This window comes from Globicephala melas, chromosome 13, assembly GCF_963455315.2.
Source record: "Globicephala melas chromosome 13, mGloMel1.2, whole genome shotgun sequence".
NCBI lineage: Eukaryota > Metazoa > Chordata > Mammalia > Artiodactyla > Delphinidae > Globicephala > Globicephala melas.
Genome location: NC_083326.1, coordinates 80,455,683 through 80,474,600, shown reverse-complemented (window position 1 = coordinate 80,474,600; position 18,918 = coordinate 80,455,683). Strand labels below are relative to the sequence as shown.

The 18,918-nt window shown below is 38.3% G+C and overlaps 1 protein-coding gene across 27 annotated transcripts in view; it reads right to left on the bottom strand.

Moving 5' to 3' along the window:
* ATXN2 (ataxin 2) overlaps nucleotides 1-18,918 on the bottom strand; it is a 127,508-nt gene that overhangs the window by 49,250 nt on the left and 59,340 nt on the right. For 22 of the 27 annotated variants that reach the window (XR_011376680.1, XR_011376679.1, XR_009566552.2 and 19 more), the window contains exons 6-10: nucleotides 10,649-10,773; nucleotides 7,745-7,836; nucleotides 7,063-7,260; nucleotides 5,428-5,606; nucleotides 2,539-2,784 (exon numbers count right to left, since the gene is read on the bottom strand). Coding sequence is in view for 15 of the 27 variants with exons in the window: in XM_060311235.2 (XP_060167218.1) it covers nucleotides 2,539-2,784; nucleotides 5,428-5,606; nucleotides 7,063-7,260; nucleotides 7,745-7,836; nucleotides 10,649-10,773 (840 nt within the window). In the remaining 12 variants the exon portion in view is untranslated. The remainder of the gene's footprint in view (nucleotides 1-2,538; nucleotides 2,785-5,427; nucleotides 5,607-7,062; nucleotides 7,261-7,744; nucleotides 7,837-10,648; nucleotides 10,774-18,918) is intronic. The other 5 variants (XM_030860336.3, XM_030860337.2, XM_030860333.3 and 2 more) reach the window with 2 other exon arrangements.

Below are 18,918 nucleotides of genomic sequence, written 5' to 3'. Positions count from 1 at the left end.
GAAAGGGAGGGATGCAGTTGGTGGTAAGAAATCTAACAATAAGATGTCATTCATATCTCTTCAGAGATCTTAGCAGTTTCTTTAATCTATACCCATTATTTGTAGGCATACAAAAATAAATATAATAAAATATTAACAGAGTTATAGCTACATGAGGCAATAATTTTTATTTTAACACATACTTTTACCTTTTTCCCTCAAATTTTCTACAATATATTACCTCTAAAATTCGGGGAAAAAATTTTAAACAACGAACTGTTGACCGCGATATGTCTTTGTACCAGTAAAAAGATGCACATTTTCCTTCTTAAATTTCTCCAAACCCTTAATTTATCTACCTCTTCTGCCATGGTGAACAATTTCACGACCCATGTCTTAAAACAGTCCTCACCTGTAGGAAGTGTCTCATACTTAACAGGCTGTGAACTGAAAATTCTACCATTAAGGCATGACTTATAGACTAGAATAACTGACATTTGGGGAAGAAATTTGCACTATACAAATTGTCAAAATTCCACATCAATCAATTCTGTCACCCCATTAGCAATTTCTATTTATAAAGAAGTCTACTGTGCATTCAAACAAAACTGTCAGGCGAAAACAGTGGACACAATGACTCTTACCACAGAAACCTGACACTGATAACACCTGGCAAAACTCATTCTTAATGCCAAAGCCAAGGCCCCTTACCCTTACCTTGCCAAACTCTTTATTTTTTATTTTATTTTTTGGCTGCGCCATGCGGCATACAGAATCTTAGTTCCCCGACCAGGGATCGAACCCGTGCCCCCTGCAGTGGACACGTGGAGTCTTAACCACTGGACCGCCAGGGAAGTCCCTTGCCAAACTCTTTAGAATGTCACATTAATTTGTGCCCTGAGTAGGAATTCAATCATGGGCACGATCTTACAAAGAATGTTAATGTTATATAATTTTCAACTGGAGATACAATTTATATTGAAGAATGAGTTAAGAACTGGGTATTTGCATATTTATACATAATTTTTACGTCCCTTTACAGAAAAAGACCAAGAAAGACGGCTGGCATAGCTCAATGAAATCAAACTCTAACTTAAAAAAATTCAGTCTTTGGCAATATGTAAAATACTTTCAGAAACAAAATACAGTCTCCATATTAAACACAGAAAACCACTATATTTAATAGTTTTATTTTGAAGTTCACATTTCAAAAATGCTTCAGTGTCACCTAACTACATGACTAGAAAACATTTTAATTCAAATTATTTAAAAAGAAAAACTGAATAACACAGCATCCCTGAATATGCAGAAGGTGTACTTTTGTGTGAGTCCTTACATCTAACTGTCGTAAACACGCTCACACTCACTAATGAGTTGTATTTTATCTAATATATTCTCACGAACATCACTTATGCAAACAATAGACCACAACAAATATGTCAACAGAATGTAACTTTTCATTTAGAGGCCACCATCACAGGCACTTCTGAGTAAGGAAGTCACCTTGAAAATCATGCCGTTCAACATGCTGTTGATGATGCTGTTCAACAGCTAACAAGGTTAGCTGCTTTAGTCAAGATCACATGACCTCCCTGCCTGGATGACAACAATTTATTAAAAAACAGCCAACTAGTTTTCTCCAGGGAAGCATTTTATGCCAGAAAACTGTGTTAGTCTCAACATAAGCAATATCAACTGCAATTTTAATGAACAAATCAGATTAAAATTTTAACATATCAAATACTCTGAAATAATGTCAAAGGTCATTATCATTCAGAAAAAAGGTTTTTTACTTACGCACGACATTTAGATTAAAATGTGACCTTTCTACAACACATCCATGTATCTGATATGTAGCAATGGTGGATTTAGCATCAATGAATGAGAACTACAGTATTTTATTCTTTTTTATTGACAAGGGAAATAAATAAAACCCTAAAAATTCATACATAGCTTTCTAAGATAAAAATTTTATCTTAGATCAAGAACTTCTTCCACATTAAAGACTTTTACTATGAAATATTACAAAACTATTTTTTTTTAAATTCCCCAAACACAAATTTAAACTCTGTATTGTAATCTAAGAGTAAACACACAAAGGCAGCTACATGTAATGTCCCTCTCAAAAAGGACCCCTAAACCATCACTCCTGCCTATGGCCAACAGGCAAATTCACTAGTACCTTGGCCAAGGAGCTATAAAATGATAGGTTCTACAAAAAGTCCAAGACTGATGAAGAAAGTTCACTGTTTACCATTAACCACTGTACACTGTATGTAAAGTGGAAGGGAGAAGGCCCTGGGCTGTAAAGAGCATCATTACCAGGCAGAGACAAAACCCTCATTCTTACAATTCAGGATAGTTCATAGCTTCACACAGCATTTATCAAATTTCTCTCTAATGAACAAAAGGTTAATAGAAATAGTTTTAATAAACTAAAGTTAAAACACAGAAATTATAGGTTATTAAATAATGAAGAGGAAACTATTTTGTAATTATAAACTCACATAGGAGTTAAACAAAGACAAACAAAAACATGAACAAATTGTGGTATTGTACCTTCTGAAGACATGCGTTTAGGCATAGTAGAGACAGGAGCTGGAGAACCATGAGCAGAGGGGTGAGACGGGGGTCTGGATGGCCGCGAGGGGGGCCTGGAGGGCGGCCGTGTAGGGGTGGCTGCCCGAGGTGGAAGAGAGTTGGGACCTGACTGGTAGCGAGAAGGTGGGCGAGAGGAAGGAGATGGGCAAGGCGATGGCCAGGGAACACCTGACAGAACAAATGATATGAAGGAAAGTATAAAAACTAAAGAAAAAAATGAGGGAAAAAAGTAAACAGAAAAAAAAGTAAAATGACAAAAATGATTTCTTGCACATTTTAACCCTTTGAGGACAGTCATTTGATTTGTGATAAGTTTTAGCATAACTTAACTGACATAAATTCACATTTTACTTTAACCTCCTTAAAATTAAGTCTGTTTAAATGAATACACGTTCCCAAAGGGTTAATTAGGATCTACACATACTACTGAAGAAGACAGTTAAGACTTTGCCTATTAATTCTGCTTCTATAACTGTTTCTTGGTAATCAATTGTTAAAAGGAGTATAACATACACCAGATAATTTCACACAATAAATCACAAAACTCAGGAATAAGATTATTATTAAAAGTTTTAGCTTGACACATCAGCTATTATATCTCATTAAAAATGCTGGTTTCTTATAACTGTCTGTGGTTTTCATCTAGTTTATACTTTAATGTAAGGTTGAGTCTGAAATCTCATTAAGCAGGTACATTTAAGTAGAAATAGAACATTACTTCTACTATTTTCTAGAGTCACAGGAGTGACAGGTTAATATTCATTGCCTTTTCAAAACACATATTTTAATCTTATCAAATTAGAAAAAGGGGACCTTCTAAATAATTTATGCAGTTAAACATTCATCTAAGAGACTGCTTAATAAACAATGCAACTACAAAGCAGTCATCACCAAATAAACCGACACTGAGGGATATGCACAGGTCAAGATACAGCTAACACGTAACATGACATATCACTTACCTTAATCTTAGGAAACAGTCCAGGTCTCCTCTCCATAGGGTTCCACACACTTGAGTATCATACATTTCCCAGCCCCTTTCAGGTTTTTTATTTTGAAAATTCTGTTCATGAACAACTAAAATTCTTTACTCAGTGAGCAAAGAAATTTCACCCCCAATACAAATGTATAGAAAATACTCAAGAGTGTTCATTGGAGAGGAATTCTGGAGAAAGACTCAATGAAAACAAATGAAATTGGAAACTTAGTGTTCTCTATTTTTCTAACTTTCCAAACTTAAATACCTAAAATTGAATGTCCACTGTTAGCCCTGAGTTAGTAACTAACACACCACCAGTATTATTATATTATTATGGCTGTGCTGCACAGCATGTGGGATCTTAGTTCCCCAACCAGGGATTGAATCCACGTCCCCTGCATTGGAGCACTGAGTCTTTTTTTTTTCCATGAGTAATTATAATTTTAATAGTAATATAAATAGAATCCCATGAGTTGGCCTTATAACTACTTTCAAATAATAAGATAAAATTAATTTTAGGCTAATGAATTTTAAAAAGCTTCCCATTTTATTTTTTTTCAGCTATATGTATACATATATCCCCATATGCCCTTCCTCTTGCGTCTCCCTCCCACCCTCCCTATCCCACCCCCCTAGGTGGTCACAAAGCACCAAGCTGATCTCTCTGTGTGATGCAGCTACTTCCCACTAGCTATCTATTTTACATTTGGTAGTGTTTATATGTCCATGACACTCTCACTTCGTCCCAGCTTACCCTTCCCCCTCTCCGTGTCCTCAAGTCCATTCTCTACATATGCGTCTTTATTCCTGTCCTGCCCCTAGGTTCGTTAGAACCTTTTTTTTTTTTTGATTCCATATATATGTTAGCATACGGTATTTGTTCTTCTCTTTCTGACTTACTTAACTCTGTATGACAGACTCTAGGTCCGTCCACCTAATTACAAATAACTCAATTTTGTTTCTTTTTATGGCTGAGTAATATTCCATTGTATATATGTGCCACATCTTCTTCATCCATTCATCTGTCGATGGACACTTACGTTGCTTCCATGTCCTGGCTATTGTAAATAGTGAAGCACAAGTCTTAACCGCTGGACTGCCAGGGAAGTCCCCCATCAGTATTATTAATTACCATGGTTCCATACAGTCTATGGCACTGCTGTGTCCAATATCCCTGACTTGTATGAGAGATCCATGACCCGTGGGCTATATTTAACCTATATACGGAAGCAGAATAGAAAAAAATATCTTCCTACTAGAGACTCAAGTTTCTGTATTTTACTTAAGCTAAACTACAATATTCACCCTTACACTAAGAGTTGTTTCTATTTTTTTTAAGCACATTTTTTCTTCACCATCTTCACATGACTCTTGATTGTGTCTTGTATTGCAAGTTACCTCAAATCCTTTCTTGAAGTAAGCAGAATATAAATATATAAACAAACAGTTCATAAAAATGAATCTATATTAACCACTGAGTGTCTCACACAGATTGGGATTTTCCATGTAAACTATATCTAAATAATTCTATCATCCAGTATTTTTAAAACTGAGAACCTACCCAAAGTTTCCAATTTCTTCACATATGTGGAGTGTTCTTTTTGCCAAGTGAATGTCTTTGGTTACATTTAGCACTTTATCTTAATACATGAGTATTTCATCATGCTAAATGCTGTATATGCCAATAACATACTAATTTTTACTAGTTTTACTAATTTGATATCCACAAAGGCAAATTTAAATTAAGTGAAAACTACTCCACAGAAATCATTAAAGGTATGCATGTTCTTATCAACGATGTAAAACTAAATATTCAGAAAACTATGTATTTGATCAATGACATTGACAAATTTGGTCAAAATACTTGCCTCCATTAACTACTCTTTGGTCTGAACCAGAATTTGGGTTGAAATCTGAAGTGTGAGAGGTGGATCTCGATGGCATGGAGCCCGATCCAGGCTGGCCCATACGCGGTGAATTCTGTCGCCCACTTCCCCAGGATATGACTTCTCTATTTCTTTGTCCAGGAGGAATATATTTATTTTCCCTGAAAATGAGAGATCCTTTAAATCATTTTATCCTAATAGATACCAGGCCAATGAAACATATCTAAAAGTAATTTAGGCAGAAGGGAATGCTTGTTATTAAAAGGTTAAACACTTAAAACCAAACGGCCCCACTTCCAGACACCCCTATTCTTCCATCTTACTCTAAGCTCTAGCCTCTGGCCTTTCCTTTCCCTCAGATATTCCTGCTAAGGACAAAATATAACAGATGTGTATTCATTCTTATCCACTTGGCCTCTTTATGGCTGTTTCTATCAATCAACATCTGTCTTCTCGAAACTGTTCTTCCTTGGTTTTCTCTACTTTGTTTTCTCTGTGATCTCTTCTCTTGGTGGCTGTTCATTAGTTTTTCATGGCTTCAACATCAATCCCCCAAATGCACACTGTCAGTCTCACAGTCTCAACATCTCTCCCTGAACACTTTAATTCAAATCACGACTCCTAAGCTGTGAATGCCTTGAAGACAGAATGTGTATCTTATTCTACCAGGTATGTAGCAGCTGTTTCTCAACATGTTTATGAATAAATGCATAAAAGACCTGTGAGCCCCTCAAATGCAGTAAATTGCACAAATGGACTCACTCTATCTCCCCTCAAGATTGCTCCATGTTTTCTACCGCCATTACCAGTACAACCACCAATCTGCTTATCAAATAAAACTCAGGGTCATCCCTGGTTTTTCTAACCTTTCTATCACTGGTTCTGGTCTCACTGGTCACCAAGTTCTCACACTTGAACTACTTCAATACAATAACTGATCTCTATGTCTCAGCCAGTTCTCAATGTCCCATAGTTGGTTCATGCCATCCCCTATCTACAGGGTGCTTTTTAACATGACACAGAAAGAGTTTCACTACCTCAGTTCCTATCACCAGCTGTTACCACTGCAACCTCAACATACACTGTGTATTCCAGACATATGAAACAACTAGGTTTTCCCTGAACTGGACAAGTTCTTTTCACCATACAAGGAACTCCTCTGTTTTATGTCTCTTTGAGTGGCAGACAGATCTACTATCCTATCACAAAACATCACCTCCTCTGTTAGACATTCTCTCACCCCACAAAGTTATGCTAGTTCCTCCTCACTTGCATGTTTCTAGTACTCTGACCACCCGTCTAATCTAGGAAATCATAACGAACTGTAATTATATGTACTCCCCCCGCAACCTGTTCATTATTCTTTAACAAGCTCTTCCAGACCTCGACTTGCTCATCACTGTATATCCAACACTTGGCTCCACAGAGGTGATGCTCAAAAAATACTTTCCAAGATGACTGTAATCTTTTCTCTAACAGAACCTGAAACCAACTCCATTTGCATTCTCTACCTAAGCTAGATTAAAGGAAGATGAAATATAATAATAATAATACACCTTCTCACACAGACCTTGAGTTGTGTATCCAAAATACTGCATCATGATTTCCTTTAAATACCTAGTGTTTATGTTGTGGCCCTCACGTTCACTGGAATTTCTCTGAACTGCTGTGTATTTTTCTTCTTCGCTCCTATCATCATTTTCCAGGGCCACCCGGGCTTTATACTGGGCACTTGATTCAATTTCTTCTGCTAACTGGTTTGCCCTTGCTTCTCGTTTTAAAAATTCTTCTGAGTTATCCCTTTCTAAGGGCACCCTGAAACATGAAGAAAAGAAAAAGCAAAGTGAGTATTTTTCAGTCATAGTTTACATATCTGTCACAATCAACTATTAAGAGAGTTCAGAGTTTAAAATGCTGGTAAAACTGTAAGAGAGCTACAGTCATCTATTTATAAATCAAAACTTGATTTTTCTTATTACCTTTTCCCTAGAGGAATATAACATTTCCAAAACTGGTTAAATTGACTATTCCCCCATAACCTCTGCACTTACCAACTTAGAGATTTTACAGTGTAAAAATGAAACAAAATTTATTTAGAGCAAAAAATTAGGGTATAAGTAAACTATATTTAATCCCTGTTTTAATGGGAATTTATCAGCGTAGGTAGTAAAAGGATAATTCTTTCACATAATCGTTTAACTTAAAATCCAACAGAAACATTTATTCAACATCGTAATTTAGGTTGATGAAAATCAAAGGCAAATATGTATTAAAACAAAAGCAAACTTTTAAAACTTACGTATATGAAGATAGACTGCTATCATATGTAGACACTACACCATAATTTTCTTCATTATATCGAAACATATCATTGGGATCCCATCCATTAGACTAGAAGAAAATGAAGCTCATTTTTCAAAATGACAAAGTATTTGTCTTCTTTAATTCAGTTATAGTCGATATCTACGTTAACAATATCTATTGTACTATTCAAGCAAAATCTAGCAAAATTAAAAAACAGGCAAAAATTTGCTTTAAAAATGTCTTAAGGAAAAACTTTCTTCTACACATCAGCCCCTACAAGTTGGTAAATAACTACAGTCGAACCTTCAACAATTCGGGGGGTGGGGTGTTAGGGTCACTGACTCCAGGCATAGTCGAAAATCTGTAGATCCAACCAATCTTGGATAGTGCATTACTATAGTATTTACTATTGCAAAAAAATGCGTACAAGTGGACCAGTGTGGTTCAAACCTGTGCTGTTCAAAGGTCAACTGTATACGAAACAATTATTTGAGATGTTATTAGTAAAAGTTCAGAACATTTTAGTTACTTCATAAAATATCCTCAGGTCAGGGTTCTCTCCTTTCCCTACTCCCTAACGGTGACCTTTCCACAAGGTATTTACCTGAAACCTTTTTGAGTTGACTGATCATCAGGTCTGACTGATAGAAAGGGGTTATCATTATCCATGTCAGAAGAGGGCACAGCGTCATCTGAGCAATGTTGATGGCAATTTCAAGACTAAAACTTGCCCCTAAGGTCACCCATTAACCTTGGCTCCCTCTGTGCTACTCCAGATAAAACTATAATGTAATTCAATTCCACCACTAAATCAACTACTTCGGCCTAACACATGCGGGTAGGAAATCAGTTACCTATGGAAGCTTTAAAATATGCTCTTTTAGTATATGCTCCATGTAAAAAATTTAAACAGTGCAGAAAGACATCCAGTGAAAAGTAAAATCTGCCAATCCCAGTGTGCACAGATAACCACCATTAACAACTTCTTGGGCATAATTCCAGACATTCTCTGCACATATGTAAGAATATGATTATTATCATCAGCTCTCTTTTTTGAAAATTCTCTGCAACTTGCTTTTTCTTTTTTTTTTTTTGCAGTACGCAGGCCTCTCACTGTTGCGGCCTCTCCCGTTGCGGAGCACAGGCTCCGGACGCACAGGCTCAGCGGCCATGGCTCGTGGGCCCAGCCGCTCTGTGGCACGCGGGATCCTCCCAGACCAGGGCACGAACCCGTGTCCCCTGCATCGGCAGGCGGACTCTCAACCACCGTGCCACCAGGGAAGCCCTGCTTTTTCTTTTAGTAAGTTTTAGATATCTTCCCAGAATATCTTTCTTTCCAGTGGACATACAGTACTTCAACTGAACGGAGGTACAATAAATCTATTTAACCCATACCCTATTGATGGACAGTTAGGATGTTTCCTATTTTTCACTATTAGAATAAAATGCTGTGAAAAACATCCTCATACATAATTATTTTAAAGTCTTATGGATAAATTCTCAGAGGTAGAATTGCTGGACCAAAGTGTATGTGTGGGGACTTCCTTGGTGGTCCAGTGGGTAAGACTCCATGCTCCCAATGCAGAGGGCCCGGCTTTGTTCCCTGGTTGGGGAACTAGATCCCACATGCATGCCGCAACTAAGAGTCTGCATGCCACAACTAAGAAGCCCGCGTGCCGCAACTAAGACCCAGCATAGATTAAATAAAGTGTATGTGTGTTTTAAATTTTGATAAAACATTGCCAGAATACTCTCTAGAAAGCGTCTATCAATTTAACTGCTTTGCTATCAATTAGAAAAAAAAATAAAAAGAGTGCCTGCTTTTCCATATCCTCCACAGAGGTGATGTGCTGCACAAACCTGAGAACCTTCACATTCAGTTATATGTGCTTCTTTAAAAAGTTTGAAAATTAATAATGATGCATTGTCTATGTATTTCCAGTTTTGCAACTAGAAAATGACTTAAACATCAAACGCAGATTTGTTAAATAAGACTTTTCTGTAATATTCAATGAAAGATTCTTCATCCCTTTGAAAATTTTTTTTTTAAAGATTTTTTTGATGTGGACCACTTTTTTACAAGTCTTTATTGAATCTGTTACAACATTGCTTCTGTTTTATGTTTCAGTTTTTTGGCCACGAGGCACATGGGATCCTAGCTCCCCGACCAGGGATCAAACATGCCACCCCCTACATTGGAAGGTGAAGTTCTAATCACTGGACCGCCAGGGAAGTCCCCCATCCCATTCAAATTTTACTATCTAAACACTCATTTTTGGCAAGAAACTTTGCTTCTATCTCCACAGTTTAGAAACAGAATTTACAGAATCCTAATGACAGAGTCATTATTAAGTATTTGATTTATAGATGATGTGTTATGGGAAAAGTAAAAATAATATATGCCAAGAGCCTTCTGGAAATAGATTTTTGTTGAGAATGTTCCTAATTTTAAGACAAAGAAATTTACTTATTGCTTTAATTCTAATGTAATCTAACAATATATCTTAATAATGAGTGCCTCTCTGACAGACAAGAAGTCTAAAAGTCACACTTTGACCTCACCGCTAGGTAAAGTCAACAGACAAGACACCACTTTCCTTAGGCTGCCTATTCTGCAGAGTACTCAAAGCAAAACATGCCAGCATTTCTAGTTTCCCATGGTTTCCAATTTAAATTTTTATGTTGCTTATTAGGACTTACTTTAAAAACATACAAATAATTCATAAGCATCCCAAAGAAACATTTTTCTGTATATACTGCATAGGGCAAAGTCTATTTACACAATAAAACTGCTACTTTAAATATATTCACAACAACATACTTAAATTAAAACCAAGTGATAGGATGTCATACCATATCACATGACCATAGCGTTACTAATCGAAAAGATTTTGCTTACAACATCATTTTCCAAAGCCTCCAGTTCCTCACTGGTAGTGAGTTCACCTGCATCCCAGGGCTCCAGGTCCTTCTCTTTGTGTTCACCATTCACTTTAGCACTGATAGCAGAGTCAGTAAAAGCATCTGCAAAGGATGGTTTTGGTTGAAAGATCATACAACCAGACAATGGGCTACGTGAATACATACATGGATTTATCAACAGAGATGTATGCTAAAAAATAATTATGAAAAGTGAATTTCTGATACAGAAAGAATAGCATTCATTAACAGTATGCTTTCAGATGTGTAATGCTTCTAATATTATAACCTTCAAAAAACTTAATTCAGTAAATGGCATCATAGATGATTACTGGTGAAAGTATGTTTTACCCATATAATTTTAAGCCACATGAAATGTTATAATGTAGTCACACAAGTCATAAGTTGTATTAAAAATAATTGCTTTGTGTTTCAGAATTGATCCAGAAATTTTCTATCAATCCATCTAAAACAAGATCTCTTTTGTTTAACAGACCCAGTAATTAGATATGCCCTCAGAGCTCCTTCAGCCAAACGTATGCTGATCTTTTAACTTTCCAAATCCACGTCTACATGCAGAGGTCAGTATCCTAACATACCGTTGCCATTACTAACTAAAGCCATTCGAAGTGACCCACCCCCCCACAGAACCCGTATTTCCCTAGAGCCACTCCAATACAAAGCTCAGGCCCCACAGTGTTACCTGTCCCCAGAAGGTTCAGGTGGCAGGCCTACCTGGACTTCCTGTCAATACTTTCTCACCTAATGTATCCTCTCCTCCTCTGCTAACGTTACTGAAAAGCACTAGCTTGTGAGAGCAGAATGGCATTAGTATGCTCACATGACAGGAACTATATATATCATAGCTGCTGTCTAGAAAAGAAAATCTCTAGTTGGAAGTTAGGACCCAGCTAAATAAAGGTCTACTTGGGCAATGACAGTGTTCGGAAATGCTTTGGAGATACCGGCTTACATTTAGACGTCCGGACCTATAGGGTATCACCTAGCACAGGGCTGCGGAGTAATACTTCTGCTGATCTGGCTCTCCTAGAGAGTACTGGCTCCCAGTCACCACACCCTCACCCTTACTTCAAGCTGCCATCAAGGAGGAGGAGGAAGGGAAAAAATCAACACCTGCGTCTCCTTCAAAAGAGATAATTCCAGAGGGATTTCTGATTTGGTACTGTTTCTAAAACTGTCATTGGCTCCCCAGTGGGCAAGGTGATGGTGAAATAAGAAACTTGAGCCAGCAAATTTAGGCATGGCACTATAAGCCTAGCTAGCTCTTACCTCCTCTCATCTCAAACTACAGGTGGATAAGTGGATGTGGGTGTGTATTCATGCACACTAGGGAATGAAAGCATAACTGCACCTATGGGCTTAGCTGCCAGCTCTATCAGGCAGCATGGCTCCTGTTGCTAGCAATTATAAGAGCCAAGAGCGTACCAAGGGGGATCCCCAAAGCAGCAGGCCTCAGCTGCGAGTGGGATTAGCATTCACTGGAAGATGACTGCATTTTGGAAAAGCTAAGAGGTTCTAACCACTGATGTTATCTTCATAATGCCATCTTCAGCTGTAAGCCACTGATGGCCCTAAAAACTTGGCTTTATATGATACTTGCCTGAGTCAAGTTCTACTCTACATCATCTTAAAGTCACAGAAATTCTTGGTAAAACTGATTTTGCCATGTGTATTTTCAAGAATGTGAGATGCTCCAAGAAAAACATCAAATAATGACTTACATTAGGTGGCTGAAATTCCCTACTTTAATTCTCACAAAATTAGAACAAAAAACTAGACCACAGAAAAATTACAAACCAGTCATGTTATCTTCTACAACAGGGGTCCTCAACCCCCGGGCCACGGACTGGTACTGGAACCAGGCTGCAGAGCAGGAGGTGAGAGCAAGGCGAGCAACAGAAGCTTCATCTGCATTTACAGCCACTCCGCAACACTCCCATTACCGCCTGAGCTCCGCCTCCTGTCAGATCAGCGGCAGCATTAGGTTCTCACAGGAGCACAAACCTGTGAACTGCGCATGCGAGGGATCTAGGTTGTGTGCTCCTTATGAGAATCTAATGCCTGATGATCTGAGGTGGAGCTGAGGCAGTGATGCTAGCGCTGGGGAGCAGCTGCAAATACAGATTATCATTAGCGGAGAGGTTTGACTGCACAGAGACCATAAGTGCTTGCAGACTCGTATCAATACCCTGCCAGTGAGTGGCAAGTGACAATTAAGCTGCATCCGGTGACAGGCTTTATAGGGGCAAGTGAGTTGTTGTACTTCAATTTACAGCTGTATCTGGTGGCAGGCTTTAAGTCAGAATCCGACACTTATTTTAGTCCGTGCGTGGCCCGCACATTGTTTTAATTACCACTTCTGTCTGCGCCTCTTTCCCGCACTGTGCACTTGTCTCAGTCACAGTTTTGGTAAGCCCATAAGCTAACCCTAGCCAAAATGAGTAGAAAACAAACATCACTGGAGAACTTCTTTGAAAAGGGGGAAAGACCCAATGATGAGACAGCAGAAGACTCTGAGACTGCCAACAAAAAGAAAGCTGCACTGAAAAGAAAATACCAAGAGTCCTACTTAAATTATGGGTTCATTGCAACAGGTGATTCACATTCTCCAAGCCCACTTGTATAATATGTGGTGACCAGCTAACCAACAAAGCCATGAAACCTTCAAAACTGCTTTGCCACATGGAGACCAAGCGCCCTGAATTAAAAGACAAGCCTCTGGAGTTTTTCAAAAGAAAAAAACGTGAACACAAAGAACAGAAGCAATTACTGAAGGCCACCACACTTCATCAAATGTGTCTGCACTGAGAGCATCATTCTCTTAGCGGCTAACCGCATTGCTAAAGCTAACAAGCCCTTTACTATTGGTGAAGAGTTGATCCTGCCTGCTGCTAAGGACATTTGTCGTGAACTTTTAGGAGAGGCTGCAGTTCAAAAGGTGGCACGTGTTCCTCTTTCGGCTAGCACTATAACTAGACGAATTGATGAAATAGCAGAGGATACTGAGGCACAATTGTTAGAGAGGATTAATGAGTCGCCGTGGTACACAATCCAGGTTGACGAGTCTACCGATGTTGACAAGGCAACAACGCTTGTTTTTGTGCGATGTAATTTTCAGGAGGATGTGCGTGATGATATGTTATGTGCACTTTTGTTGCCAACGACCACCACAGCTGCAGAACTATTCAAGTCTTTGAATGATTACACATCAGGAAAATTCAACTGGTCATTTTGTGTCGGTATATGCACGGACAGAGCGGCTGCCATGACTGGACGTTTTTCTGGTTTCACTAGTCGGGTCAAAGAGGTTTCTTCTGAATGTCAGTCTATACACCGTGTGTCATCCATAAAGAAATGCTGGCTAGCCAAAAAATGTCACCTGAACTTAACAACGTCTTGCAGGATGTGATTAAAATTATCAACCACATTAAAGTACATGCCCTTAACTCATGTCTGCTCAGGCAGCTCTGTGAGGAGATGGACGCAGAGCACACATGTCTTCTCTTACACACAGAAGTGAGATGGCTTTCCAAAGGTAGATCACTGGCCAGAGTTTCTGAGTTACGAGAGCCGCTCCAGAGATTTCTTTTAGAAAAACAGTCACCACTGGCAGCACATTTCAGTGACACAGAATGGGTCGCAAAACTTGCTTACTTGCGTGGCATATTCAACCTGCTCAACAAACTCAATCTGTCACTTGAAGGGAGAATGATAACTGTGTTCAAGTGGGCAGATAAGGTGGCTGCATTCAAAGCTGAATTGGAATTATGGGGGCAACAAGTGAACACTGGGATTTTTGACATGTTTCAAACATTAGCAAAGATTTTGAAAGAAACTGAGCCAGGGCCTTCTTTCTCCTAGCTGATGCATGATCACCTATCTCAGCTTTCAAAAGAGTTTGAGCATTACTTCCCAAACACAAAAGACCCCCGAACTGGGAAGGAATGGATCCGCGACCCATTTGTGAATAAACCAGATGAATCAACTTTGTTCGTGCTAGAAGACGATCAACTGCTTGAGACTGCAAATGACAGTGGCCTTAAAAGTATGTTTGAGACAACTTCAAATCTCCATACATTCTGGATTATTAAAGTCAAGGTGGAATATCCTGAGATTGCCACAAAAGCACTGAAAAGCCTGCTTCCATTTCCAACATCCTATCTTTGTGAAGCAGGGTTTTCTGCAGTGACAGCGACCAAAACGAGATCACAGAGTAGACTGGACATAAGCAACACACTTCAGGTGTCACTGTCTCCCATCACCCCCAGATGGGACCATCTAGTTGCAGGAAAACAAGCTCAGGGCTCCCACTGATTCTGCATTATAGTGAGTTGTATAATTATTTCATAATATATTACAATGTAATAATAATAGAAATAACGTGCACAATAAATGTAATGCGTTTGAATCATCCTAAAACCATCCCCTACCCACCTCCGGAAAAATCGTCTTCCACGAAACTGGCCCCTGGTGCCAAAAAGGTTGGGGACCGCTGTTCTACAGGAAGTAGTGGGATTATTAATTCATATTTAAGATCCTGTTAATGTTTTAATCACACTAGTTTTTGAAAAGCATACATTTAAATGAGTAAAGCATTTACTTAGATGGAAACCCAGCATTAAATATGTTTTTATTCAAGAAATTAAAACCCAGAATAGAAGATTTTTTTTTAACAGATCCACATAAGTGGACTTTTATCATTGTAGGGTACGTGTGCTATGTCAAAGTATTTAGTAAAGACTAGGGACTGAGCCAAGCTGTCCTCAAATTGAAAGACTGAAATATACAATAAAAATAGCTTAAATATATTTCTATCAGTATGATTTTAAACAAAATCAAAAAGAATCCCGAACAGGGAGCCAATGTGAAAAAGCAAGCATTTAAAACTTCACTGAACCAAGTTATACTCTGCTAATTACAATTGAGGTGGTATTAAGAGGCCATTATTAAACAACCTAATTTTTTTAATGCTACATTTTCATGTTAAATCTTCTGTTTACAATACCAACTTTATAAAGGAATTAACTGTTCACAGGTTGTTACTTAGCATCACATTTTCCTTTGAGGGCAGAAAAGCAGGGGAGGGAAAACACAAAAGTATGTATCTATTAGTAAGGAATGATATTCCTTAATTTTAAAATTTCCCCCAAAGAAAGTCCCTTTTTAAAGATGAGCAAATGACTGCTGGTGGGAATGTAAACTGATATAGCCACTATGGAGAACAGTATGGAGGTTCCTTAAAAAACTAAAAATAGAACTACCATGTGACCCAGCAATCCCACTACTAGGCATATACCCTGAGAAAACCATAATTCAAAAAGAGTCATGTACCACAATGTTCACTGCAGCTCTATTTACCACAGCCAGGACATGGAAGCAACCTAAGTGTCCATCAGCAGATGAATGGATAAAGAAGATGTGGCACATATACGATGGAATATTACTCAGCCATAAAAAGAAACGAAATTGAGTTATTTGTAGTGAGGTGGATGGACCTAGAGACTGTCATACAGAGTGAAGTAAGTCAGAAAGAGAACAACAAATACCATATGGTAATACATATATATGGAATCTAAAAAAGGAAAAAAAAAGGTTCTGAAGAACCTAGGGGCAGGACAGGAATAAAGACGCAGACATAGAGAATGGACCTGAGGACACAGGGAGGGGGAAGGGTAAGCTGGGACAAAGTGAGAGAGTGGCATGGACATATATACACTACCAAATGTAAAACAAGATAGTGGGAAGCAGCCACATAGCACAGGGAGATCAGCTTGGTGCTTTGTGTCCACCTAGAGGGGTGGGATAGGGAGGGTGGGAGGGAGACGCAAGAGGGAGGAGATATGGGGATATATGTATATGTATGGCTGATGTACTTTGTTATACAGCAGAAACTAACACACCATTGTAAAGCAATTATACTCCAATAAAGATGTTTAAGAAAAGAGCTTCAGAAGAATCTACCATCATTAGTAAATGTAGTGCTTTGATTCAAGTCTGCTCACAAGAACAAATCAAAGTTAACTGTGAAAAACATGAGGCAGGTTTGAAAGCGATGAAACAATAATGCACATGTCATAAAAAATACGCAAAGTTGAAACAAAGTTGATATAAATCCCCCCCAAAATATAAAGATGAGCAAATGGTTTAGGGAAAGACGTGCGTAAGATGTGCAGAAGTAGAGAATCAGCAAAATGAGGCTAAAGTGTCAAGATGGCAGGGAAAAGCCTGATCCTAAATACTGTATTTCAGGTCAACATAGTATCATTAGTTAGAAGGAAGCAAGACCAGGATATTCCATTCTACACTATTACCATTATCTACTACTGTAAATCCTGAATATGTTATTTTATTAACAGCCATGTTTGGATTTTTGAAAAATCATTGTTGGTATTAAATAGTAAAATGTTATTGCCAGGATTTCTGCAAAATTGAGAAAATCAACTGGCTATAATCTAATTGCAACTGTGCGAATTTGTGTGCAGATTTTCCAATGCCATAAAGTCAGAATATATTAATTTTCCATTATCCTCTGCGATAAGAAGCAAAAGCATTATAAAAGCAAGAAGCAAGAATACAATGTGACTGGCAGAAAAACGTTACCTGTTTCTGAAGGAACTACAAGCACAGAAAGAAAAAAAGAAAACAATAAAATGATCAGATAATAAAATATAACGAAGATGTGCTTCATTCCCGGCCTTATGACATCCAATTTAGGGAAAGGGGGAGACAGAGGGAAAGGGCATAATGTTGTCCCCTGCCTCTAAACCTTCCCTTCCTTCTAATTCAGGGCAGAAACCCAGTCGTTCTGAGCCAGTGCTGCCACCTGGTGGTAATCAGAAAGAAATGTCTCAACCAATGCACAGCCTCTCTCTTAGGCATTCTTCAGCCCCACACCCAGGAAATAAATGTTCTCTGCTCAACTTTTCCTCTTCTATCAATATATCCTCAGTCAATTAGGACTATGAAAAATCAAAGTTGTCTGAGATTTTTTTAAATGGCCAGAATAGTGGTGAAACAACTAATGTGCTAGTGACAGGCTTTAAGTTAATAAAAATAAATTTAAAATTATAACTACAAAATGACATAAAAGTGAATGAAATTAAAAAATCATTATCAGACTTGACATCAGAAGCCCTCAAATGTACTTTCAGAAACGTCTTCACCAAAATCCTCAGCTACCCATTTCATCTCTCAATTAAATCTACTTTTTCTCAAACACTGACATCCCAGATAACTAAAAAAACTTATTTCAATGATATTGTTCTGTTTTGATCAATTATTAATACTGTGACATTTTTCAACAGTTAAAAAAAATATTTTCTCGGGCTTCCCTGGTGGTGCAGTGGTTGGGAATCTGCTTGCCAGTGCAGGGGACACGGGTTCGAGCCCTGGTCTGGGAAGATCCCACATGCCACGGAGCAACTAGGCCCGTGAGCCACAACTACTGAGCCCGCACGTCTGGAGCCCGTGCTCTGCAACAAGGGAGGCAGCGATAGTGAGAGGACCGTGCACCGCAATGAAGAGTGGCCCCTGCTTGCTGCAACTAGAGAAAGCCCTTGCACAGAAACGAAGACCCAACACAGCCAAAATTAAATAAATAAATAATTTTTTAAAAAATATTTTCTCGTCATGTACCATGAGTTTTATATGGATCAATCTATACACAACAGAGCATCAGTTACAGGGGGTGCCAACATAGCAACTAAGAGGCCATTTTTAATTCAATTTTAGCATTGCTGAGTACCGATAATGTATGTGCTGGTCATTCAGTTTGGATGAGCTGGGGATTCATTTTTGACTAAGACACAATCCCCGTCTTTTCCTGACGAAGCCCCTAGCTAAGGGAGAGTAATTACAGAGGTGGAGTAAATCTTTTAGAATCTAATGTGTAAAGCACTAAAATATAATTTAGGGGGAAGTAAAAGGTGTTCTAATACAGACTAGAGTAGGGTTAAAAATAATATTTTTCTGAATTGCACACAAGTCCATAGGATTCCCCCAGGGAAATGGAATTTGAGGCCAGAGGAGCGATTACCTTTTTATATTCTTCAGTTCTACGTAAGTTTTTACACTATGAATATATACTAAACCATGTATTTTATGATACAGTTAATATTAAAGAACACAGTATTAAAGAATAAGATAAACAAATAAGATAGGAATAATGAACACAGTAAGGGCCCAGGGTGTGCAGAACGGAACAAAAGCAAAGGGACAAGTGGAGGTGCT